General features: G+C 39.5%; 1 protein-coding gene across 1 annotated transcript; it reads right to left on the reverse strand.

Annotated features, from left to right (window-relative positions):
* Positions 1-1141: 1141 nt before the first annotated feature.
* On the reverse strand, positions 1142-24316 carry LOC117783892 (nephrin). Its single transcript, XM_034621458.1, has 12 exons — positions 24006-24316; positions 5414-5923; positions 5184-5354; positions 4831-5121; positions 4473-4772; positions 4124-4414; positions 3762-4064; positions 3411-3695; positions 3069-3350; positions 2194-2996; positions 1726-2130; positions 1142-1274 (listed from the first exon to the last, which is right to left on the reverse strand). Exons 1-12 carry the CDS (start codon positions 24043-24045, stop codon positions 1266-1268), a joined length of 3690 nt encoding a protein of 1229 aa, XP_034477349.1. The 5' UTR covers positions 24046-24316; the 3' UTR covers positions 1142-1265.
* Positions 24317-27043: the final 2727 nt, after the last annotated feature.

Here is a 27043-nt window from a genome sequence, read left to right on the forward strand (position 1 = left end):
TTCTTTAGCATAATTTTTGGCGATTTCGCATGTTTTATCATGTATATAATTTATTGTCATGCATGATAAAAACTCATAAAATTTTTATTTCAATGTTGTAAATACGTATTTCATATATATTTGTGTATGTATGGTTGTATGCATGTACTTAAGTATTTATTTCATGAGCTCTTAAGTTTAACGAAAATCACACTTAAAATTAGTTTATAATTGATGTTGTTTGAAATATATTTTTAGGTTTTTATTGTAGTTTTTTTTTTTTTTGTTCTATATTGTTTTTTGCTATTTTATTGTGTATGATTTCGAATCTTTAATGTTTGTGTCGTGGAATATCGTTACGCTTGTCGGGCCTTAGGGTTGTATATAGATACACATTTATATTTTTATATAATTATAATTATATTTGTCGATATTGGTATGTCTAGAGCTTAAACTTGAACAACTGCTAATGAGAATGAGTCACGACTCGACAGACTCGTTAATATTTATGCTAAATGCTAAAAATCGTAATTGCTACTACTTAATATCGAGAAAAATGCCTACAAATTAATATTTGAGTGTTTTGTTGTTGTTGTTTCTTTCTACGAATGCTGCTGCTTATATTCAGTTGTATATATGTATATATATATATATATATTGTAGTGGTATCGGTTATTGGTGATGAGAGGGGCAAGCATTTGTAGAGTGGGTTGCGTACCTGCCCCAAAGGCTAATCCAACGGCATCAAAATCAGCTTTAGCTTCAGCTTTAGCATCGGCATCGGCAGCATCGATTGCATTGATTGATGTGGATCCATCATTTGACATGCGTGTTGCATTGGGGGTATCGTGATGCCAGACGAGTCGAGTTGAGTCGAGTGGAGTGGAGAGCCTTGGATACAGGTACTTATCACAGCCTTCGAGCGCCGCATGCAAATGTCTTTTCTCAAAATACATTCAACATGTTTCCTCCATTTGCGCTCCATAATAATCAACGTCATTTAGTAATAATTATAAACAGAAAACAAAAAACCTCGCAACAGCAACAGCAACAACCAAACAAAGCAAATACAACTCAACAAAAAAAATCCCTATTAATGACTGAAATCGACTCAATTTCAATTTCTATATCTATGTCTTAATGTTTATGTTGTTGTTGTTGTTGTATGCTTTAGCTGTGTTTGTGATGAATGTGTTTGTGTGTTTATGTGTGTGTATATGTCAATCAGTCTAGCTGGGTTTGGCTGGTGTTTGTTGTTGTTTTTCGTCTTTGACGCGCTGCTCGGTTTAGTAGGTCTATAAAAATAAATTAAAGGAAAGAGAGAAAAAAGACAAAAAGCGGATATTCAAATTAATAAGCCATTATAAATATCAGAGCTTAACAAGGCTCTCTCCAAAATGTGTGGAAAGTCTAAAAAAATTAATGGTAAAATTGCAACTAGCCGTTAATATATTTTAAAAACAATAATATGGCAATTAATACACATCATTTGTGAGCTACAAATAATTTGATTTCTCTATAGAATTCTGAAATAAACTACATATGAATGTAGAAAATTGAAAACCAGAAGAGTTCAAACTTGAAATTTCACAAATATATAAAAGTCTGTTAATGAAAAAAGACGTATTAAGGAATTTAGTAAATTGCAGAAGGAAATTCACTTTGAAAATGTCTAGAAATAAATTTCACTCTTAAAAAAAAACATTTAATTATTTAATAGAATTTTTAATGGGATTTTCAACTTACCACTGGTGGATAGGACATGTATTTATCGCTCATATTGAAGTAGGAGCCATCTGCTGGTGGCGCTGGCGATGGCGATGATATGTAGCTGCCCTTGATGACCAGCGAGGAGGCAGGCGAGGGCGATGGTATATAGAGACCATTTGAGATCAGCATGTGATCGTCTTTGGCTCGCATGGGCAAACCCTCGATTAGACCCGTAGCACTATTGCGTTGACTGTGCCGCTTGGGATTGGGTAGAGTGCGTGTAAAGTCCGGATTGCACAGCGGATAGGGTGGTGTGCACATGGAGCTCTCCTGGTATTTGGGAGGATACGCCGTTGACTGTATGATGTCCACGTTCTCGACAAGATATGTGGATGCCGCCGCTTTCTTCTGCACGTCCGCCTGCAATGCAGACATGGGCAGCTGGTTAGGATTGGGTTAGTCAGTATGTGGTTCAATATTTGACAGAATCTTTCGATTGATTACCTTATAAACCGACTGATTGTCATCCTTGGAGTAGGCATCATCGTTGCTGGGCTCCGTTTCGCCCTGAGATTTGTTCTGACGACGAATGACAAACCAGGCCACAAGTGCTGCATTCAAAACCAGAAGAACCATGGCGGCCGAGGTAATGCCAATGATCATCACATTGGGCAGCTCATCCTTTTCCGTATACTCTGCAGAGTGCGGCTGCGATCCCTTGCTCAAGGTGAGCTTGAGGTCAGGCAGGAACTTGCTGCCGCCTGCCTCATTGTGGGCCATAACGGAGAAGTAGTAGGTGCCACCGGGCTTCAGACCCTCCAGCGTGATATTGTATTGCCCCACCTTGGCGTCCACATACTTGTACTTATCCTCACCATGCTGCTTGAAGCGTATGCGATAATAAGCCTGCATGCCACCATCGAAGCCAGCTGTCCAGAGCAGCTCCACACTCGTATCGCTGACATTTCCCACCCGCAACTGCAGTGGGGCATCTGGACGCGAGGGCTTACTGAACTCAATTGTGGTGCTGGCCTGACCCATCGAATTGCGCACCACACACTCGTACTGTCCATAGTCGTCCGCCGAGGTGCTCTCCACGAGCAGAGCGGACTCAAAGTGCAGGGGATCCACCTGGCGATCGACACTGCTGAATTTGTTGCGTCGCTGCATCTTGAGATCCTTGCCATGTCGTCGCCAAATGAAATTGGGCTGTGGTGAAGCCAAGGCACGACAAATAAGCTGAGCTCGAACTCCCAGACGTGCTGCGAATCTTGTATAGCCAGGAGAATGATCAATTTCAGGGGCAGCTGCAGTCAATAGAAATGTGGGTTAGTTGCTGTCAAGGATTAACCCAAAAACTCTACAGCTCTACAACTTACTCTGCACCACGAGCAGGACATTCTGTGACGCTGCCGGACCACGTTGATTGTCCACTGTACAGGTGAAATTGCCAATGTCGACCCGCTGGACATTCTCAATGTGCAGGAATGCAGTGTTGTTCTCAAAGCTGGATGTGGTGCGTGTGGCAAAGTCGTAGCCAGGACGTGACCAACGCACATGGGATGCCTCCAAGGGACGAGCTTGGACTTGACAGGCCAGCACAGCCTGCTCGCCAGTCACAAAGCTCTGACCCTCAGTGACAGTGGTTATAATGGGTGCATCTACATGAAGAACTTGATGAGCAACTGACCGGATTGGCGGGTACACTTAAATCTACTTACATTCGACCATCACTTGAATCTCCAACATGGCTGTGCCTTGAGTGTTGAGTGCCTCACACACATAGATACCCGCATCGTTGCGATTGAGGCGACTGATATTGAGACGAGGTCCGTCTGAGATCAATCTTTGACCGCTCAGCAAATTGCTGCTAATCGGCAGACCATCCTTTGTCCAGGTGTAACTTATGGTCATCGGATTGCCGCTGGCATGAAGTTCCACTTGAAGTGGTGCTCCTTCAACGCCCACAAACGTGGTAATCTGAGCGGTATCGAACTTGGGAGGAACTGTATTACGATAAAGATTGCTGCTTAGAAGAGCTAGAGTGAGAGGATTTAGCAAGGATCACTTACAGAGTATGTCCAGGCTGATGGTTTCATGTACGCTGCGCTGCAGAACTTCATTGTGACTCTGGCAGGTGTAGATGGAACCATCCAGATCTTGGGTAATATTGACGTGCATTTCCAGTGTGGATACCGAACCACCCCAAAGACCAGGTCGATTGGCCAGATTGAGTCCCTCAACGGGTATTCCATCCTTCCACCAGCTAATCTTGGCAGGTGGATTACTAGAGCTGGAATCACAGATCAATTTGGCACGTATGCCAGGCACCAAGTTCTTGGGTGCTACGCTGATCTTGACTGTCTCTGGTGGGACTAAAGGATGTGACATTTTAGAAGGGATCATACCTAGCACAAGGAAGTCAACTACTTACAATGAACTCCCAGAGTTTTGGTTGCAAATAGCGGAAGATCGATGGCAGCATTTTGAACTTCACACTTGTAGATGGCATTGTTATCAGAGGCATTCACCAGAAGAGATAGCTCCGAGATAATCTTATTTTCCGTTACCTTGGATGCAGCGTTCACTCGCTTATCGTTCTTGTACCACTGCAATGTGGGAGGAGGATTGCCACCAGCCGAGCTACACTGCAGCTTCAATATAGAGCCGGAGATGAGAATGTCGCCATTGTTGTAGCCAGTCAGCAGAGGCGGCGATGGCGGATCTATGTTGAACAGATAGTGGCTAAAGCAAACTGCAACAGTTTCATCTCTTCTACTTACACAAAACATTCACCGTGTGGGAGCCGACCACATTCTGGGAGAGTTCCGCATTGAGCGCATGACAAACCGTGATAAAGGTGCGACTTTGGGAGTCGATGTTCAAGGTAATGTTGGAGCTGCTCACCCAACCACCGCCCGAGCTGCTTATGGTCTTATAAGTGCCGTTTGTCAATGGACGTCCATTCATGGACCAGTTAATGCGAGCCGGAGGATTTGAAGGAGCCGTAACGCAACTCAGCTGCACTGCATCCCCGACTTTAGCCTGCGTAGCTCCACTTAGGAATACATCCTTCGGTGCGTCTACATTAAAGATGGCGTTACAACTGGAAAACTAAAGGCGATCTAATTGGGGACTTACATAAGACGGTCAAGTTGAGTTCGGCACGCAGAGGCGTGTTTGATAGCAGATTCTTCGCTTCGCAGACCAAATTGGCACCATTGTCAGATGCATTGGCCGTAAACTTGTACACATTCTCCGAGAGACGACCCGAGGTACGTTGCGGTGAATTGACAATCTCACCATTGCGATACCAAACCAGCTGAGCTGGTGGATTACCGCCACGACTGCGACACGCGATTTGCAGCTGCTGACCACGACGCAAGGTCTCGCCTTGACTGTATCCCTCAAAGAATGGCGGACCAGGAGGGTCTGATGGGAAGGAGTGGACAAATGAGATACTGACAAGCAGATACAACTAGATGTTGACTTACAAAGCACAGACAGCTGGACTTGAGCACGCATGGGCACATCCGGAGGCAAGGCCTTGTGACGCGCTTCACAGGAGAATTCCTTGTAGTCATCATCGGAACGTGGCTGCAGGTGCAAGGTGGAGCTGGTGCGGAAGCGTTTAGCCGCCGTCTGATTCACTGTGACAATGGGCACTGCGAGAGGCAGCTAAAGTCAGAAAAGTTCGAACCCCTAAAATGAATAAGGCACTTACCCAATGTCACTGGCGTCTCTCCCTGATACCAGACAATCTCGGCCGCAGGATTAGCATTCTCAGTGATGCACTGAAGCGTTAAATTCTGACGCTCGATGACCTCAACCTTGGCATTGCGTGAATATCCATCGATGTAAATGCTACTAGGTGCTGCCACAATGCTCAGCTTGGCATTGGCCCGAATTGCGGGATTCCCGGCAGCAGGTCCCACCTGGCACTGATACTCCGCATCATCCTCGAGCGTGGCGTTCTTGATTTGCAAATTGTATGAGCCATGGGCAGCGTCCACGAGTACGGAATACCGCGGATAGCCGGGTATCACCGCTGAGAATCCTAATGCAAAGCCGTCCTTGGTCCATTGCACCTTGCCGGCGCGGGCGGAGACCTCACAGCGCAGCAGCGTATCTGTGCCCTCCAGTATTTGCAAATCGTGTGGAGTAACCCGGAACTTTTGCACAGCCGGAGTAGAGGGTGAGGGCACGGTTACCTGGGCACTGCAGTTGATGCCAACTGAGGAGTAGAAAATGAAGGACAAATTCGCATATTGTTAATCGGCACGTTCGACAATTGCGCACGTAGTTGGCAACTGCAGCTGAATCCAGTTGAATTGCCAACTCAATCGACAGGTCGACAGTTCGACAAATCGACAAATCGACGAATCGACCTGTCACAGTTACAGTCACAGTTACATTTACCTACTTTTCGCAGCCCACACATAAAATACACATTACTTAAGCGTAAGTCCCAACGACACGGCTCAGTCACATCTCACTAATTTGGAACAACTTTTATTTTATTTTCCTTTTATTTCTTTTCATGCTCACACATGGCTCACATCTGTATAGATAGTATGGGAGCATGGGAGTAATGGGAGTAATGGGAGTATGAGAATACGAGTATGTGTCAGGGCACTCTCAGGTTGTCATTGAGACATGCACATGTCTCTGTCTCTGTCTTCGTCTTTGTCTCCGTCTTTGTTTTTGTCTTTTAACCATGGTCTGCCCGCTGCCAGTCTGTGTGTCGCTGTATCAACCCACACCAAAAACGAAGTAGGTCTACAGCTTGCGGCTCATTAGCATTAAAATGTCTTAAAGAAAAGACCAGGCCACGTTCGATACCAAATTGAACAGACTACTTAACTATACGTATGTGAGTGTGTGAGTATGTGTGTATATATATATGTTGTCGTCGACCTAATCAGCATTAGAGCAATCTACATAGGTAATATAAAAGCCCGCACACTGTCCACATGCCATAGAAAAACAAAGCAAAAATAATGCCAAACCAAATCTACAACATTTTGAAAAATTCTATTAATTTCAAATCGAATGACATAATGCAATTAACTCGTTTCGTCTGTCAATTTATCAAATTAACAATATGCTTTAGCATTTATCCATTACAATTAATTATCATTTATCAAACAACACAGAAATATCTCATTCATTTTCAACTTGATTGGCAATCAAAACAAGTTCAATTAGTTTTATCCAACACAATTAAACTGGTTTTTAAATGTGAATACCAGTACACGCGTTTTTGGTGCGTTTTTGTGCCACTGTGCGGGACAGGAACCAGCAAAGTAAACATCCGAAACACTGCGTGAGACGTGCCTACAAATGGCTCAACAAATAAACGTCGATGTCGTGGACTTCATCAATGGATTAATTGATTATTTGTCGTAGACAAGATGGAGCTAGGCTCTACGCTCTTGAAATGTACCCGATTTCCGTTTGGACTTGGACACGAATTGAACGACATGCATTTACATATACACATATGTAGATAGAGCTATCCATTGAATATGATTTAGTAAGCACGGAAACGGAGCGCATCGACCACCCGCAGTTGGAGTTAGTCACTCAATTTACATGTGACTGTATGACTGAGTAACTGTGTGACTGGGCTGCATTACTTGGCCCAAAGTTCAAGCAATTAAGTCCAAAGACCAAAAGACAGTTGACCAACTGCACACCCAGAACATTTCCTGCGGCAATTAACCAACAACAACAGCAACAGCAACAACAAAAAACTGCACAAGTTGACAGGTTTTGCGACGACAATGACAACAAAAACAGAGAGCAAGCCCAAGCCCAAGAAACGTCTCCGGTTGGCTACAACTCATTTAGTGTCATTACGAGGCGACTACCCTGTTCCCCAATCCCCCTATCCACCACTATTCATATACATATATATGCAAGACAATAAGCAGTGGGTAATTGTCACACACATATGCATGGCAGGATGGCCAACAAAGAAATCCTTGAAGTGTGACAGTAGGAAGCACCGACAGTACACTCAGCATAAATTCAGAGAGAGAAGTGAAAAACAGAAAAAAAAAGAGAAAAAAAAGAAAAACACAAGCTGTAAAGTGAAGTAAAGTGCAAAAGTAAATGCAAGACGAACTAAAGGCGGCTAAAGTAAACCGAACCGGTTTCCCATTTCATTCATGTCTTTGGAGCGGTGAGCAGTGGTCAAGGAATCGCCTGGTCTTAGGTCTAAGGGTTGCCAGTAATTGTCAACTGGGCCCACAAATTGTACGCAAACTAAACTAACAGCTTAACCGCAAAACCGTTCCAGGCAGTCAGTCGATGTTGTTGTTGTTCTTGATGTTGTTGTTCATGTTGATGTTGATGATGATGCCACTGCCGATCCTGTGACTTTGACTCGAACTCGGCCACAAGTTAAGTGAGTGTATACTATTCTACTACACTGTATGTGTGTAAGAGCCGGCCTAGGCCTAAAGCTGGCTAATAGTTTTGAGCATGGCCAGTGTGGACTACGTGTGGCAACAGCAAGCGAAGCGAAACGCAACGCCGGATGTCGCACTAATGGTCAACGCAAAGATGCAAACGTCTCTTCTCCTTTTGCAGTACTCTATGTACTACACTCTGCCTCTCATCTCTCGTCTCACTTCTGCTTTGTAAGTTAAACTATCTACAAGTCATTAACTCATACAAAGCCAGCGACTGTCGCACAGCAGGCCAGAGATAGAGATAGAGATAGAGACAGACAGCGGCCTACTGCGTGTGCAACAGAGAGCGCATTATATTGTCTTTGTTGTTGTTGTTGTTGTGGCAGAGACAATCCAAAGTGAAGTGGCCTGAACCTGGATCTGGACTCTGTTACATTCTACACACTATACGCTATACACTATACTACACACTCATATACTCGACTGGACCAACGCACATTTTGCTTTATGCTTTTGCTTCCTTTTTTTGTTCTCTCGCCTGCTGTTGCCTGTTGTTGTTCTTAATATTTTCTTTTTTTTACAATTGATGCTGTCGTTGTTGTTGTTGTTGTTGTTGTTATCAAGACCAGTTTCCAGTTTTGCCGCTGGTTTCTGTTTTCTGCTTTCAGTTTGCTCTGTTTGCCTGCAACTTCAGCGCGTTAATGGAAAATATTGTGGCATATCACAGGAAATCCGGTGAGGTTTTTTTTCTCGCACTCCTTTTTGCGTCAGGACACTTAGAGTGCACACAAACAACAACAGCAAAAACATGAACAAACATAATAACAACAACAACTACAACAAAAGCACGCACTCGAATGACTTTGACAAAATTAACGGCCACATAAATCTCTCCTATAGAGCTCTAGGCGCTCTTTGCGGCTTTGCGTTATAAATTTAATTAAAATTTCTTCCTTTATTTTTTGGTTTTTTTTTTTATTTATTTTTTTTGTTGTGCCTTTTTTTTGGTTTGTTTGCTATATTGTTGGCGCTGCGAGCTCTGTTAATTTAACAAATGTCTTTTATTATATTGATTAAAGCGGCTTTGGTGGCAAAATTTGTTGTCAGCTATGCTAAGCGCCCACAAAGTGTTTGGAATTGTTTTAAATGGCGCAGCGAATAGGATTTTTGAGGGTAGCCATGACAATTATTTTCAACATGTGGCTTAGAGCTAAAAACGGCAGTCACCCCCTCACACACACACACACACACACGCACCATGAAGCGAATATGTGGAAAGGCTTATAATTTGAAAACCAGTTAAGTAAATGATGTGCACTCGACTCGAGAAATGAGGATAATTCTGAGGATGAGGCTGAGGATAAGACTGAGCCTCTTAGCTCTGTAGTATATTTAGATAATTTCTCAAAGCGGTTTTCCTACTCTCATAGCGTAATTATATTTTATTTATAGAATAAAATGATTACTTACTGCACAGCTCAAAATAGACAAATAGTTGCTCAGATTTCACAGCATGTTGTCAAATTTAAGAATTGCTTTAAATCACAACCCGCATAAAAAAATAAATCTATCAATCAGTCGCAGAATTCTGGTAAAACTCGTTTTGCAGACTTTCTGGAAGAGTCTTCTCATATATTACAAACTTTTTTTAAATATTAATATTAAAATTCAGAGTGTTCTGCTTTGTCTTTCTCTCAGCGCAATTCAAAATTGAAATATTGAACTTTGTAAGAGTTCAAGTTAATTGATGTCAACATAATATGCATATATTTATTATTTATGTGCATATTTTGTCAGCTATAAATATGTAATTTCCTTGTAAATATATTATCATATTGAAATTAATTTTATTTAACATAATTGTGTATGCTTTTGCAATTGTCAGTCTTTTGTGCTTTCTTTTCACAATTTCAATAACAATATATTGCAGCATCCTTCATATTCACTTCATATTTTCGTCGATTTCAATATTCGCCTTTATTGTTGTGTGCTCGTGGCTATCTTTATTGCTCTGCCCAGCCTTTTAGGCCTGCTCCAGTATCACGGGCCAAAGATTTAATGTTCGCCTTGGGCACGCTTAATAAATTCACAATAAAACGCATTTGACTCACGCAACTCACTCGCACAGCCCACAATAACGACCTCCAAAATATACCTTCCATTCTCTGTCTCTCTCTCTCTCTCTCTCTCTGTCTCTATCTTAACTTGGAAAGTTCTGGGTAAATTTCACACAAATTGCCGCATTACCAAGTCTGTCTGTCTTTCTATGTGTGTGTTTGTGTGTATTTGTGTTGTGCCCTGTGCACTGATTGAATTATAAAATTTGCAGCTGAACAAATGTGACCAGCCATATCAAATGGTTATACACACAACACCATCGCCATCATCCGCACCATCTATAGTTGAAGCAGCAACCGCACCTCCCCCGCACCACTAAGCGGACACAGCCTCTTTGGTAGCAACGTTAAACTAATCAACTAATTTGCTATGAACTTTGCGGTCTGCACAAATTAGAGCGTCAATGCCCGGGACAGGCCATTGCCGACAGACAGAGACAGAGAGCGATGGAGAGATGGAAGGAGTGCAAGAGCGAGAGAGAGAGCAACCCGACCAGCCAAAGCATTAACATTAATTATTTTCTGCTTCATGAGCATTTTAGATGAACATGAACGAGTCCGGCGATGAAGATGTACGCCCAGCTACTCGGACCGGAGAAGCTTTCATCTTTAATTAATTAATAAAAATTATTGCCCCTTTTGAACTCTCTTGGCTGTCAACTATTTTTTAATCATGTACCCAAATATTTCCCATTAATTTCAAGTTTTGCTTCAGCTTTTGCTCTTGTTATATTGTTATCATTTTTTTTGTTCTGTCCAACCGCAACAGAAAAAATTGTTTTGAAAATTGAAAGTATTTTGCGGCCGGCGTATGCGGGCAGAGCAATTAGTTAAATTAAGAATGGAATTTTGCTAAATTTATTCAATTCAGATATTAAATACAAATTGTTTAGTCAACAGCTAAATGTATAAATATTAAAGCATAAACAAGTATTATCAACATTTGCCAAATATGGCAAATTGAGCACATAAACCATAGAATACCAACGAACTAAGCCAAAATAAAATGAGAAAAAATATCAGATACTCGTATAGAAACATAAAATGTCGGCTAACAGAAATACTAAAGCTTAGCAACACTTTTAAAATGAAATTTAACAGCATTCGGAAGAGCTGAACATATAAAAACACAAACAAAATAAATTAATAAATCCAAACCAATTTTTGTATATTTTTTTGTAGTTATTTTTGTTGTCTTTTTCACAATAAAAAACGGGAGGGAGCGAGAGAGAGAGAGAACTGTAATAGATTTGATGATTTTACGACTGTAAGCCACTCAACGGAACATTCAAAGGTTTATACGTTCGTCCGTTTCGGTTCGGTTCGGTTCGGTTGTCCGACCCCGTTCGAAATGTTTTGTTGTTGTCACCAGTGCGTAGGCTGAAGTTGAAGATCTCAAACTCCCACATACAGGCGGAGAGTAAAATAAAGCTTTTGAAAAAAAAATTGACAAATTTTATTAGTCATAAATTTTGGGCAAGTATTAAAATCATAGGCAACACCTAGGCGAGCACCAAAGAACTGAAAAGACGGAAGATGAAGAAGAAGAAGAGTGCTGTGTCGGCAGTCTATGAAAATAAATTAGGCAGTGAAAATATTAAAGAAAATAGAAGGAAGTCGACTTAAAAGAAAGTTGGTCCAATGAAGCAATAGCGCCTTAAAATATGCAACAAAATATTATTTAGTGCGCTCGTAAAACTTGGGTGGGTGTTTGTCTGTAAATGGGCAAAGTTTGTGCCACTTCTTGTACTTATTGTTGCTGTTATATTTTGTGGTAGGCAAATTAATTTTTGGAGTATTTTTCTTTTGTTTGTATTTTGTTTCTGTGGCTGCAAACGCTTTAGCGAGGGCTGACATTGGGTTTAATGTGTTAAGTTTGAATCTTAGCAGTATGACTACCGGTCTTAAAGCCAAAGCCCATACACCCACACCCACACAAACACACACACAATCACAGCTGGTCCATTGACACAGCCCACAAGTCCGTAGGGTATTTGAATAAAAAATCTAGAGAGCAAAGAAATATATATATACGAGCATACGAGTATGAGTATATACGTTAAAATGGTACAGCAATAGACTCATAAAGAAATCAAAAGCAACATGGTTTTAAAAAACCAGTTCGAGTGCCACTAACTAACTGAGTCGTCGCCACAACCTACGTGCCTCAAATACGGGTTTATGAATGGCTACCGCCATATGAATGGCTTACAAAGACGACAAAGACGTGGGCCGGCAACGACGGACTGACAAATCCCCCTCTCAATCCAAAGGAAGCAGGGAATGGAGGGGCATTCAGCTGCGGCGCATATTAAACTGAATTTCAATTTAGCTGGCCAGCTTCAGCTTCAGCTCCAATCCCAGCCCCAACTCAGACTCTAGCTCTAGCCTTAGCTCTATATTTGTATGTATATCATATAGTCGAGCATACGAGTGGCAAGTATCTATGTGTTGGGCACCCAGAGCACGCACCTGGCTTTGACTGTTTTTGCCCGGCTTAGTTTAATGCGCAATGCGAATCGGCGGATAGTCGAATTGGCGGATCGACAGCGATCGACGGCTGCACTTGTCGTTTGGCAAATGCCAAGACACGAAGCCATTGCATGCCACACTTGCCTCTTGCTGTTGCCGTTGCCGTTGCTGTTGGTTTGTGTATGTGGCAGCTGCATAATTATAATGTCTGGGCTCAATCGGCCCGTTGGCTCTGTATTACCTTTTCTTTCAGTTTTAGTTTTTGTTTTTGTTGTTGTTTTTCTGAATGTCTTGTCTTTTCAAGCTGTTTGCCTGTCTGTCTCGCCAAAAGGTCAAACTGCATATTTCTGCTGTTTTTATTGACGTGCTGAACTTTGTAGACGTGGCTAAGTGTGAGACCAAGAAATGAGTTTATCATGCAACTGGGCTACAAATAATTTAAAACAAATTTGCAAAGATTATTCAAATTTAATATAGTTATAAAACACAAGTATTTGTTGTTATTTGAATGGCTGTATACAAATATTTGAAGAGCTCTCATAAACATATTTTAATCAAAAAAAAAAGAAGTATTTTTATTTGTTTAGGAAATCATTTAATCTACATAAAAAATGTGCAAATTCCATAAGAAAATATCAGAATCATAAATTCAAAGCTGACAGATTATTTTTTTTATAACTTTTGTAGATAAAAATTGTTTGTTGATAATACTTGTATTCTGTATATCCAGTTTGGAAATGATTGTCATAAAACACACTGAATTATTATAAAAGCTTAAGCGGAATGCATTAATTTATCGACTTGTATGAATAATATCTGTAGGATTCTTCACTACCGCGTGACATATAAGTTTTAAGTCTGTTTCGCATAAAAAGTATAATTTTTTCTCATTAAGTCAACGATAAAACAGAAAATATTATGCAAATAATATGTATGCTTTTCCATTTGCCTTTTATTTATTTGTATATATTTTATACCTTTTTTTATTTTCAATTTTATTGCCGTGTACCCGCGTACACGTACTATAGTGTATCCATGAATGAGTTTCTGCGAGTCTGTTGAAAAGTTTTTAGTATATTTTTGAGTGTGAGTATTGTGTTTGGCTTTTTGTTTAATATTATTTATGTATGCAGATTGAAACTTTTTTTTCTGACTGTGGTATTGTGTGATTTTGGCTTTTTGAAGATCGCCCGTTTGTTGTTTTTGTACATTTTAATGGCTGTCTGATTGCGGACAAAACTGTTCATATTACCTATTTATATTCCAAGGATGCGTTCATTAAGTCTTAAGATTTATGTGCGTTTGTATGGAGGTGCGTGTGAACAAATGCGGGCGATGTCCAGATATTTAATTTGTTCATCTTTCGAAATACATTTTATTTAACACTCTACCTCCAAATTGGCTTCTCTGGCCGCCGGTTTAAGAACTCGAAAGCCAGTCGAGCGCGTCGGGCCTGAAATTCAAGGTTTCTGACAGCATTTTAAAAACTACTCGAGCATAACATTTGACTACGAGGCTTTGGCCAAAAGTTAGATAATCAAGCGACACACCAAAGCCAAAAAGATACACTTGCATTGCAACTGGCAAGACGAAACATGAAACATGAAACATGAAACATGAAACAAACACGGTCACATCGGCCAGATTAATGGCTTCAAGCTGATTAGTTTGAGGCCAAGACAACAGACACACTGCCGAAGTCTAGGCACAAGAGCCAAAACAAAGGCCAGTCAACAGTGGAAGCCATAATTAAGAAAAGGCAAGATGGGAAGGAACGGTGCGGGGGATTATGCTCCATATGCCCAACAACCAAAATCTTCATTTGTCAAAATTAACACTCAGCTTAAAGCCAAGAGCCAACTTTGTTGTTGTCGGCTCAATATGTTGCTAATGTTTTGCTATTTGAACAAAGTAGCTTTAGACACGATGCGTAGGTGCAGTCATCATTTAATTATTTTTACATTTATCTTTTACTATTTTACTGAAATTGCCTTTAAGCTTAAAGCGTTTATTTTTATTTTTTGGTTTATTATTTAAAAGTTAGGCTCCATTTGTTTTGACTCTAGTTAAAATAACTCTCCTATATTTATTTTTATTCATTATTGTATTTGTATTAATCTTAAATTTTTATTTTTTTTCTCAATGCTCAAATCTTTTTCATTTTTTTATTTACTCTTCCAATATTATTAGCATTAATTTTTTCCCACACTCTATCAATCTAAGTTCTTGTTAAATTTCGATAATTGTCGACTTCGACCCACTATTGGACATTATTATTATGCTTGTTGTAAACGTTGTTTTACCTGTTCTTGCTAACTGAAAAACGGCAAATTGAAAAAAAAAATGAACACTAAACAATTTTCACATTGTCGCGTCTTGTTATTAATTCAATTTTTATATTTTTTTTGGGCCAGAGTTACCGTACACTTTTGTGGGTTTTCGGACACGTCCCTGGCAGTTTAATTAAACCAGCGGAGGGGAAAAAGGCACTGACAACTGCTGTTGTCCAAAACCGGCTTGGGCGCGTCGCACACACACACACATACAGACACTCCAGTCATAGCCATCCATCATTATGAAATGTGTGTATGTGTGTACAAGTTTGAGCTGAAATAGTATCTGTGAGCTGAGCTGCACCTGCTCGCATTTTGTTGGCCTGGGAAGACCGAGTTGACTTGAGTTGAGTTAAGGCCTCCTTCATTGATAGTTTCATGCACTGGGATCTCAACTTTCGCATGCGCAAAGTTGTCGGACAACATATGCTGACCAGCCAGCTATAGTTCCATGTCCAGCTCCGCTCCAATTCAAGCTGGGATCTGTCTTTATAGCTGGAACCGGACCAGCTGGCTCACTTCAGATACAGATACAAATACAGCTACAGCTACAACTGCAGCTTTAGCTTCTGTTTTTGCTGTGATTCTGCGTAGAGTCTGGTTTGGGGTCTTCACTTTGCTTTGCTTTGGTCGGGTTTTTGTTTTTGTATTTTTTTGTGTGTGTGTGTGTTGCTTTTCGTTTTTTCTGCTGCTGTTGTTGTTGTTGTGCGAGCAACGTAAGTTAATATGACTTGTAGCACGATGATTGCTTCCTGTGCCGAGCGAGTGGCTTTAAAACTCTCGCACGACGCTCTTGGGCGCTGACAGCGCTCTGACGACGCATCATCAGCTTTTGTTGGCCAACTTCTGCTAACTGACTTTTGTTTATGAATGAAAAATCGCTGCTGCTGCTGCTGTCGCTGATGGCGGAAGTAATAAATTAATTGAGTAAATATCGATTCGCACAGACTTGTTAATTGGCAGCACTTGAACATCACACACACACACACGCACACACACACACACACATTCAACTTGCCACTCTTCTCCCATTTTGCATAACTAAATTGGCTGGCATAAGGGAATAAAAGTAGAAATATAAATAGAAATAAAAATTCAGCTAAATCATGTTTGCGTGAATTCAGTCAACTCAGTCAAGCTTGTCAACTCAACACCAACTGGTGTCGTGTCCTCAGCGTCCTTCTCCTTCTCCTCCACTTACTTCGTCATCTCCTACTCTTGATGTTCCGCAGATTAATGTCCATTGATAGCGCATATTCAACTGCGCAGCGAGGGTATTAATGCAGCTTGATAATTTATTGAAAGCGCTTCTAATGAATTTTTATGTTTGCCTTAAAGTAAACATCAGCGCGTTGAGCTTCGCTGGCAAAGTGAAGGAAATGTTAGAGGAAGAGTGTGAAGAGCATTAAGAGAGGGGAAAAGGAGGAGTACTTTGCTTACTTGGGGTACTTCTGGGTGCTTCTAAAGCGCTACTAAGTGCCTTTTAACGGCTGCTTCCGCTAGCGTTTTCAGCGTTTGACTTGTAATTTCGTACGTAAAGCGTTTTTTATGGCAGCTTTTTATAGCAGCATATGCCAAGAAGCTGCCTCATCGTGCGTACTAAACTTAATTAATTGGCCAACGGCGTTGTTTAGCAATTATTACTAGTTCTTCCTCATTTTCGGGCTGCCCAACGAACTCTGATTTGAACTTAACCAGCGAATAGTGTGAAAAACTGTAACACTATGAATATTTAATTTTCACACAGCATCAAACAACTTTTAAGCTTCTTTAGCCCGTAGGCATTTTCATTAATTTACAATGGAAAGTAATAGTTACAGATACAGATAATTAGAAGAACGGTATAGAGTTATAAATTTGAATATTAATTATTGAGTATTAAGGTGTTATAAGTAAGTTTAATATAATAACTGATAAATTTATGACTATGCATTGCAGTTGCTGTTGTTGTTGTCATATAAAAAATGTTTTTGATTGCTATAAAAATATATTCAACGACAACAAAATTCAAACTTTATTTTTGCAAAAATTTTATAATGTTTTCTTATTCGTTTTTGGCTCTGTTGCTGTCGCTTTCTCGAGTGTTGCTATTGCTGTTGTTGCTGTTGCTTTATCGCATCGATCTGCGCATCATGCATAATTGCATATATCAGATGCAAACACCTAACTGTACACATGTACATATGTATATATATACATCGCATACTCGTTATGAACAAGCCGTCATAAGCAGCGATGGCAACAACAATCAAAAGGCAACAGCAACTGCAACTGTTGCAACTTGTTTGCTCTTGCTGTTGTTGCTGTTGTTGTTTTTGCTGTTGTTGCTGCTGCTGTTGACGCCACCTAACTGTCAACTTTCTTTTTTCGCCGGCGCACATAATTACAGCTAGCTATGTGTTGTGTGTATGTGTGTGTGTGTGTGTGTACGAGTATCTGTGCATTAAGTTTTACTTGCATGCAATTAGCATAAAAAATATCAACAGCGTTTGCATTTATATAACGCTACAAATTATGCATCATTGAAGCTGCCACAGCAGCAAAAGCAGCAGCAGCAACGGCAGCACCAAATTGCAATGACGTTGAATAATGACCGAAAATGCAATGGCAACAGCGTCAGAGTGCAACTCGCAGCCGCCACGAGCCGCCAGTTGCCACCGCAGTTGCCACAACTTCAACTTCAGCTGACGACAGACAACCGACGGTGATGGACGCCCGAGACGAAGCAAGCTCATGTACTCTGCCTGCCGTGTGGTAGGTGCCGTGCCACTGACACCTCACGCACGCCCACTCCTAGTCGCAGTCGCAGTCGCCGTCGCAGTCGCCGTCGCAGTCGCCGTCGCAGTCTCAGGCCCACTTCAAATGCTGTGGCATTGGCTGCAAATCTGCAACTGCAAACAGAGACAAAACCACAGCTCTATAGACATAAACATTTCGCTTAAGATTGACGCATAGCGATGGAACATATCTAATCTGCATATTAATATTTAAAAATACATTTTATCGGGAACCGTAATGCCTAAAGGTTTAATTTTAAAAGTTAAAAACTCATTATTTTTAAACAAAAAAATAAATCTCATAAAATAATGATTATAATCATTATTCAACACAATTTCTGACTTGATCATTATTTTGTTTGTTAAAAAATTTATAAAGGGACGAATAAAATGCTCCAAAAATTATTACTTATAATAGAGTCTAACCAATTTGATTTAAAATTATACTGAGGCATGTAAAGCCAACATTATTACGGTATATTGGAAGAAGTTTCGTTTATAAGTAATCTTTATAATCAAAACACTACGAAGTTAATAAATTAATAATAGGTATTATTAGACTAATTAAACTTTTACAGACATGTTACATAAATTAGCAAAATAAAAAACTAAACTTGCCAAATATCAGCTCTTGGCTAACACCATTTATTATAAATTCAAAATGAAAAAAAGCAACAAAAAAAAAGGTTGCTAAATTTATTAAATATCCCCTTAATAAACATAAGCATTTGTGGAGATTACCAAATCGGAAATGATGCGAAATGACATGTAAATAATATTTATTTATTTTGTGACTCCCACGGAGAGCATAAAAGGCAAAAGAAAGTAAGGTCGCCCAAATAACCATATCGATAACATGAACGAGCTCATCTCTAATTCACATATGCTTATGACTGCTATATATGAATGTTTGTATATTACATATGCATTGAAAATACTCGTAGGCACGACTCGTACGTTGGCAAATGGGAAAAGCCTCAGCACGCATGAATAGACCCATAGAGTCATCCATAGACAGCTTGGCGCTTTGAAAGCGCATTCGAGACAGCGACTGGGAGGGGCACTGGGGTGGGGGAAGGGGGGTACTGAAGCTGAATTTTCAGTCACTTGACGCTCAAAGTGGTGCAAAATAAGCGCAGCGATGTCCCAACATAAAGGAGAAATACGACAGTGTGCAGCTGAACAGTGTGTACACATCTGATTGTATGAGTTTGTAAAAAGACAAACAAAATGAAAGCGTATAGCAGTTAAAAATATAAAAAGTAAAAAAAATGAAGGGAAATAAGTACAAAACGAAGAGCAGAAGATGAGAAAAGTTATATAAAAAAAAAAAACACACACACAAAAAATTGGTTCAATTTAGCACAAAGACAACACGGTGCACACACAAAGGAGGGGCAACAGCACATCAGGCAACATCACAACATTGGCAGCATCGGTTCATGATGGGCATGCGGCATGGGGCATGAGCCTATTTGCAGCTCAGTTCAGCTAGGTTTTCATTCTTTCTATATTTCGTTTCTTTTTTTTTCGTATATTTTCTGCAGTCCAAACGAGCGACAACAACTCGTTAGCACAAATTTGCTATGTGGGGTATTTAATGGCAGTGGGAATGGACGTGCTGAGGGGTCGATGAGGGAGGGGTAAGGGTTGAGGGGTGGAGAGTGAACACTCCTCAGTGCTGTCAACGCCTTTTAAATGGGCAGCGACGAAAAAGCTTTTTACAATAGAACCAAAAACCAAGTAAAACGCGTTCCCAAAGCCGCCGCCAAAAACAGGAAAAGTCACTCCATTTTGTTGCTATCGTTGTTGTTGTTGTTGTTGTTGTTCTTGATGTTGCTGTTGATATCTTGGCAAATTTTCATAAACTGTTATTTATTTTTATTGCATAAAGAAAATGTAAGCAAAAAAGCAAAAGACGTTGCAAAGTTGCGAGCAATTTTCTGTATGTGTGTGTGTGTGTGTGTGTGTGTGTTAATTTTTTTGATGTTGTCGTTTTGCTGGCAAAAGTCTGTGGCGGAAGTGAATTTGCAAAAAACACACAGCAGCAACAGCAACAACAACATACACACAAGTACTATAAAAAAAAAGAAGAAAAAAAACAGAAAAGGAAAATGCTGTGCGCTTTTGACCAGCTTCAGCCAAAGGCGGCGCACACAGAAAATGTTTGCAAAGCACACACAGAAACAACAACAACAGCAACAACAACTATATGTACATATATAAATTTATATTGTAGAAGAAAAAATAAAAGAAAAAAAGAGTGTCAGACTGAGCGACTCGTTGAGTACAGGCAAATATGCAGCAGTTACAGCAATAACAACTTGGAAGCGCATTTTATTTACATAAAAACAAATGACCAGCATTTTGTGCGGGTCTCCAAGTTGTTAACATCGGGTAGTCAAAGTCAAAGCCAGGAGTGAGTTGTACAAAATGAAAACAAAAAAAAGTAAACCGAAATAAAAAGAAGGTAAGCCAGGGGTTGTAATTATCCAACATGAGGGATGTGAAATGGGGGCAGCAACAAAAACAACAGATGAAACCCTCAACAAAGTTGCACACATTGCTGGGTCTATTAGGCAGATGGACTCCGACTCAGACTCGGCTTGGGATTGCAATTGGAATTGGAATTGGAATGTGCTGGGAAAGTTGGCATAGTCAGGTTTAGCATGAGCTGGCAAATATTACATATTCTTCCATGTGAATATTGTAAAAGGATGGGGACAGCTTAAGCTGTGGATAGACTCTACTTAAAAGTGACAGAAGGTAACTAAACACAGCTGCAGATCTAGCTGGCCAATAAGAATGTCACTTTCGTATAATAAAGCTTAGCTAAAGAGAATGGAGCACACAAATCTGAGCAGGATTTCAGAGAACTCTTAATGGATTTCAGATGTTTCATTTTGCGCAACAGTCTTGATGCTAAATAATTTAATTAAGCAAATATTAAGTATTAATTAATTCATTAATTTATCATTATTCACTAACACTAAGCATCTCTTGAGAGCTAAACATTATAGAAAAGTTTTGGGCCAGCTCCAAGTGGAGCACAGTTCCATTTTCATTTTCCTAAGGCAATTGCGGTCAGTTTGAGTCTTTTCCCCAGCACTTTCTGCTTTCAGTTTTTTATGCTGCAAGCTAATGTGTGTGTGTGTGTGTGTGTGTGGGATGGCTAACTACTACTCGTACTTGCCACTTACCACTTACCACTAACCTCTCCGCAACCTGTTCAACATAATTCGCAGCACTTTTTAATCAGAGCAAGTGGACGAGTATTCGTACTGGTACTTACACTCACACTCACACTCACACTCACACTCACACTCACACTCATAGTCATAGTCTATTCATTTTAGCAGCTGCTGCTGCCCACCGATTAGCCGAGCACTGAACACCGTGCACTGAGCTCTAAACGGAGCCAGTTCAATGCACTGCAAAGTGGTTACGTATAACGGATGTATGTTTAACCCACACACACACACACACACACACACAACGCAACTTTTAGACAAACGCGTCAAAAGTTTTATGCCAACAGAGATTTTAGTCACGGCTTTAAACCAAATCGGTGCTAAGTCCAGCCGAATGAGCCAAGTGCCGTATGTTAGCCGAGGTTTTAGCTTTAATTCAATTTGCCTAGGTAAATCGCTGGGATTATACATATACATATATATATAGCAAAGTCGGACAATTCATGTATATGCACATATATGTTTCTATGCTCAGCTCTTTATGTGGCACACATAAACCTACATATTTGGCTTAAAGCCCTGCTGCTGCCTCTCTGTTCTCCGTTCTCTCTGTCTTTCTGTCTCTGTCTCTGACTCGGCCCATCAACGTTTATGTAGGCAAAAGAGATTTGTAAATTCCACACTTTTCCCCCGCTTTCAACACTCTGTCTTTTAGGGCTTAACCACATCCTCAATTTTTCTAGTTGTGCCAAAAAAAAAAAAGATGAATAAAGAAATGAAGAAAAGCAGAAAAAAGTCTGAAAACGTAATCATAATTTTTGTGCCGCCTTTTGTAGGTTGTAAGTTGGCTGGCTGCTTGCTACACATGTTAAAAATTTGACTGCCTTCAAACAGAGTTGCCCCATTGCGGTCTCTGGGGCAGGTGTATTTCATTTTAACAGCCTGACTGCCTGCCGGTTTTTCTCAACTTGTATTTATATTTCTCTCTGTATTTTTGCTACGTTTGCCCGTTTGACTTGCAGCTTGACGGGCATTAATTTTGAACGCGTGCAAATGGAGTTGGTACTACGATCATGCCACATGCGGTGGCAGCTGCTCTTCATGTCCATGTCCCTGGGCGTGTGCCAAACTCAGAGACATCAACTGAAAAAACTGCTGGACGAGTTGCAGCTTCAGTTGTGCTAATAATGCAGACCCTTCTGACAAAAAACAGCAAATTAAATACTCAAGCACATGCACAAATTAATGTTAATAAAAATCATTTAAGAATATTAAAAAAAAAATTACAAAATAATTTTTAAATTAATCAATTATCTACAAACCAAGCAATGAACAGGGAACAGCTGCAAATTAGGCGCAGCATTTATTATAAAATAAATGTGTTGCCTTTGGAAATTTTAATTTAAGTCAGAAGACAAACTATATGGCATCCTCATGAGCTTAAGTCAGACACAATGATGTACTTATTCTCAGTATTATTATGTATATAGTCTATTTATAAATTTAAATTTCTTGGAAATTGATAATAGATGTTATTGTTACTGTATGCGTGGGAATAACTTTAATTGAATAAATCTGCTACACTTCCAAGTAAAGCCTAAATAAAATTGGATTTTCAACAAAAACAATTTCAATGTTGTATAAGCTTTTCATTATAATTCCTGGTAAAACAGTTTCCATGGGTTTTTCGGCTGTTTGAAACGTTTGACGATTATAAATACAAATACACGTTCTGATGCTTCTATTAACAGCATGTTAATAACAAATTTTCTATGGCCACTAATAGATTCGTCATGTGGTGTAAAATGGTTTAAATTGTGCTAACTGAAATCCTATGCATTGAATGTTAATTTAAGTTTAAATTCTGAATTAGACTTTCCAACATTTTCATAGGTATTTAATATTTTTTTTTTTTTTTTGTTTCAGTCGCGCTCAATTCATTAGCAGTTGCCCCATAAATAAATCAAAAACAGAACTCTTTAGGGCCGCACAAATGAAATGAACAAATTATAGGAAAGTTGTTAAACATTTTACGTTTTTTATGCAAATAGTTTTCAATTAGCAGACAAACAAATTGCCCTACAAACTATGCAACAAAGGCAGCCAAGTTAACAATAAAAATGCAAAATAGCAAATAATTAATAATAAAAAGAATAACAGGAGCAGGCTGCATGCTACATGCTGCATGCTACAAGCTGCACGCTTCTGGCAGTAGGCTGTAGTTGGTACTCGTAGCTGGTTGCAAAGTGCTATGGCTAAAATTAAATTATGTGTGCCACAAAGTTCGCCTCGAATTATGTCGCATAAATCAAATAAACAGCAGCAGTGGCAAAAAAAAAATAAGTAAAGTTGAGGCTGCAGAAATGTTGAGGAAAATTACGGAGAAAAAATTTATACGAAAAACTTTTGCATTTAAAGCGAGCCCGTGGGCGAGGCAAGCGGGGTGGCAAGTGTACCGTGTGTTAGCGCAACACTTGGATATAGCCAAAAAAAAAAACAAGCAAAAAATGAAATAAAATGAAAATGAAAGAAAAACAGCAATTTTTATTATACGTATTCGTGTTGTGAAGTAGAAACCGCAGTCAGCAGCGGCAACTTCAACAACGACGACGGCAGCGGGCAAAAACAAGTGTTTAAATGTCAACAGCAAACACAAGAAAAACCAGCAGCAGCATTGCCATCCCCCCACCCCTTCCACATGCCCCCGACAGACAGACAGACAGACAGCCAGACACAAGGAGTTATGTGCGAGTGTATCTGCGGAGTCTGCAGAGTCCCACAATTCATATGGAAAGATAACCGCGTCTGCGTCTGGGACTCATCTTCTATTTGATATTTATATATGTGTAAGTTACTCGTAGTTGGCTTTTTTTTTGTGACTCTCTTTAGGCAGTCAAGTCAAATGTCATGAACTTTGTGGTCCACAGTCCGCAGTCTGCAGCGGTCAAAAGCCGCATCTATGAGATACTTTTTGGCGCACATGGCATAGCGTCGCTTAATAACTTACCCAAAAGCAATGCAAATGTCAAAGTTATCCAAAACTGCATCTTGCCGCTGTTTGATGTTTGAATTTCTGGTTATTGTTGTTGCTATTGTTGTGGCTGTTGTTGTAAACTTTTTGATTGGTTTTATTGCCAACAAACACACACACGCTGACACTCCGTTGGGTTGTTTACAGTTGCAGATACTTTTGTATCTTTTGTGTTTAATTGCAAGCCTCAGCCTGTTTTAGGCTTGGCCACGCATTTGAGCCATACATTTGGGCAAACATTTTGCTTAATAATCGTGAAGCACACACACACACTCACAGTCACATCCACACACATAAAGCGTTTGCTTGTCAATTAATTCAACTTGTTGACTAAATTTGTAAATCTCAGAAGTTACTCTTAGGCGGCTTTCAGTTGTACATATTTGTTTATTTATGACTCGACTCGACTTTTGTTTGATCGTTGCACTTGACGCATGAGAGATACGCGACGTACATAAACAACGCGCAGACCGTTGAAGACTAAACGCAGATACAAATTGCGCCTTCGTAGATACGTCCCGCCAAACAGGTCCAAACCGAAGCGCAGCTCACAGACGATTGAGACGAACTCGAACTCGAACTCGAACCTTGAGCAATGTGGCTCTCAAATACAACTGGATCGAACTCGAACTCGAGCCTGAACTCAAACACAAACTTATACGCAGTCAATGAGGCGAGGTTTTGTATTTAACCTGTGGTTTAAGTCATTGCTAAACCAGTCATGCGACTACATAGTTGTTAAATAAAACTGCTAAAGGTTGCAAGTGTAATTTTCGAATAATTAATTAAAAGTAAATTATTTATCATTTTTATTTAAAATTATCTATTGCTAAATTTATAAATAATTTATAATATGTCAAAGCTGTCACAAATTGTTGGTAATTGTGCCTATGTATCTCTCAGCATACCTAAAAACGATTTGGATGCTACATTGACGCACTTGTATTATCTTTTAGTACACCAACTTCGTTAGCATCTTCGTAGAAGTGTTGCACGACTCTCCCACAGCAGCCATGGCGACTGCGCCGAAACGCATTCGAAGAGGTGCACATCTCTACTAATATTTTCGAAATGTGCAGACTCACTCTTATACAAAACTCTGCTACGCAAGCAATTGTAATAGCTGAATATAATTTCGACCTACTTTAGCAGAGGCACAACAAGATTTACCGAAATTGAGAAACTCAACCGAATAATATAAGAGTAGTGTTTCAAGTCTTATATGCGAATTTAGAAGAGCTCTATTCTGAGAGAGTATTGAGGACAAAGGTGGCAACATGTCTGAAGTATCTTGTAGCTGAAGTGTTAGGATTTTGGTTATGAAAGTAAAAGTACAAAAGAGTCTGTCCCGCTATCCATCTATCTGCCTCTCAGACAACGCAAGTAGAAGAAAACATGAGAAAAACTTTAACGAAAATGCAGGCAAGCCAACAACAAGTTTTGCGAAAAAGATTCTAAAAGTTTTCCACACAAGTGAAAGTCGCAGCCATGGAAGTCAATTTGAGTGCTTAGTGCATTGGGCAAGTAATAATACTATATTGAAAGATAGATTATATCGAACTTTTTGCAGTTTAAGTGGCCAAACATTATTCAGTTCTATCTGCGATGGATGACTTTTATGCTTCAATAAGTTTCAATTGTACTCTGAGGTACAAAACACCACATCCAGATATCCAAACATTTATTAAAAGACAACTTCCTGTATCACATTTTGATGTATTTAGATTAAGTATTTTCAGTACACTATGTTCATTTAATTTCTTAAAGACTTATCCCCGCTTAGCTAAAAACTTAATAATGAAGTGAAAATAAATTATTATAAATATAGAAAATATAAACAAGGCTTGTTGAACTAATTATAAATTCCAAGAGTCTCCCTTATAAGAACTTGCTCAAGCGTAAATTCGTGTGAATTTATGATATATTTAAGTAGATTCACGATTAAAGGTAACTTTACAGTATAAATAAATAATGCTTGAACCTAATTAAAATAAATTTGCGTGCCAATTTACGAATTAATTAATAATTTCCGTTTCTCTTTAATTATTTCCGTTTTCCGTTTTCATTTTTTCCGTTTTCTTCCTTAATTCTAGTAGTATTCATTCAAGTAAAATATTAGTTTCTTAATAATTTTACCAACTTAATAAAAATTACAGTTTTATCAAATTTATCCAAAAAAAAGTTGAGCACTTCCTATTGGGATCTCTGGGAGATTTTTAAGAAATCAAATAAAAGTGTTTTTCAAAAAATTCAAACTCTATATTTACTTCAAATATTTTATTAAAATATATTTCTAATTCAAGAAAGTAAAACAATTTCGCCCTACCAAAGTACAATAAACAAGATATTAATATGAAATTATTGTATTTTATGTAGCATTCACTAAGAATCACATTAATATTTAAATAAATAAGTTAAATAAATGCTATCTATTACTTTAAGACTTGCAATCGAATATGTTGCAAATTAAAAAAATTACGCTTTGCTTATATTAATTAAAAATGATGTTTAATAAACACATAAAAAAAGAGTAGAAAATATAGAACCAAGAAATGTGATGCGTAAAATAAACAAACATTGACTCGACTCATCAAATGCGTCAGACAATTGGACGAATGCAAGAGGTCAAAGGTGTGAGAGATGGTGTGAGTGAGAGGGAGTCAGAGAGTCCGCAGACAGATAGTTATATGTATATAAGTACATTTATACCTATGTAAGCTAGTTGGTAGTACGGGCTAGTCCACAGCAGGCTTTATTAATGGCTCATAATGACTTAAGTGAAATTACTGAAGCATGGCAACACATTCCCCTCCCATTCCCTCCAATCTTCCGTCCGTAACCATCCCTGGCTCTGTCTCTGTCTCTGTCTTTGCCCTTACTTTTGCTGTTGCCTGTGCCTTTCTCTGTCTTGTGGCATTTCCCCTTTGCCTCACCGCTGCCACTACGAATAGAGCGCCGCAATGTGGCAGGCAACTTCGTTGCAGCCATAAACAGCGAGAATTCCCACGCGGCAT

The sequence above is a fragment of the Drosophila innubila genome (genome assembly GCF_004354385.1).
Source record: "Drosophila innubila isolate TH190305 chromosome 2R unlocalized genomic scaffold, UK_Dinn_1.0 1_C_2R, whole genome shotgun sequence".
In the NCBI taxonomy this organism is placed as follows: Eukaryota; Metazoa; Arthropoda; class Insecta; order Diptera; family Drosophilidae; genus Drosophila; species Drosophila innubila.

What these genes read in the sequence shown, in the direction of transcription:
- LOC117783892 (XM_034621458.1), bottom strand. Translation starts at nt 24,045, where the DNA reads ATGCAGTTTTGGATAACTTTGACATTTGCATTGCTTTTGG. An exon ending in GATTCAAGTGATGGTCGAAT is followed by an intron (nt 3,351 to 3,410) that starts GTAAGTAGATTT and finishes TTCTTCATGTAG; the next exon opens with ATGCACCCATTATAACCACT. An exon ending in ACAATCAGTCGGTTTATAAG is followed by an intron (nt 2,131 to 2,193) that starts GTAATCAATCGA and finishes AATCCTAACCAG; the next exon opens with CTGCCCATGTCTGCATTGCA.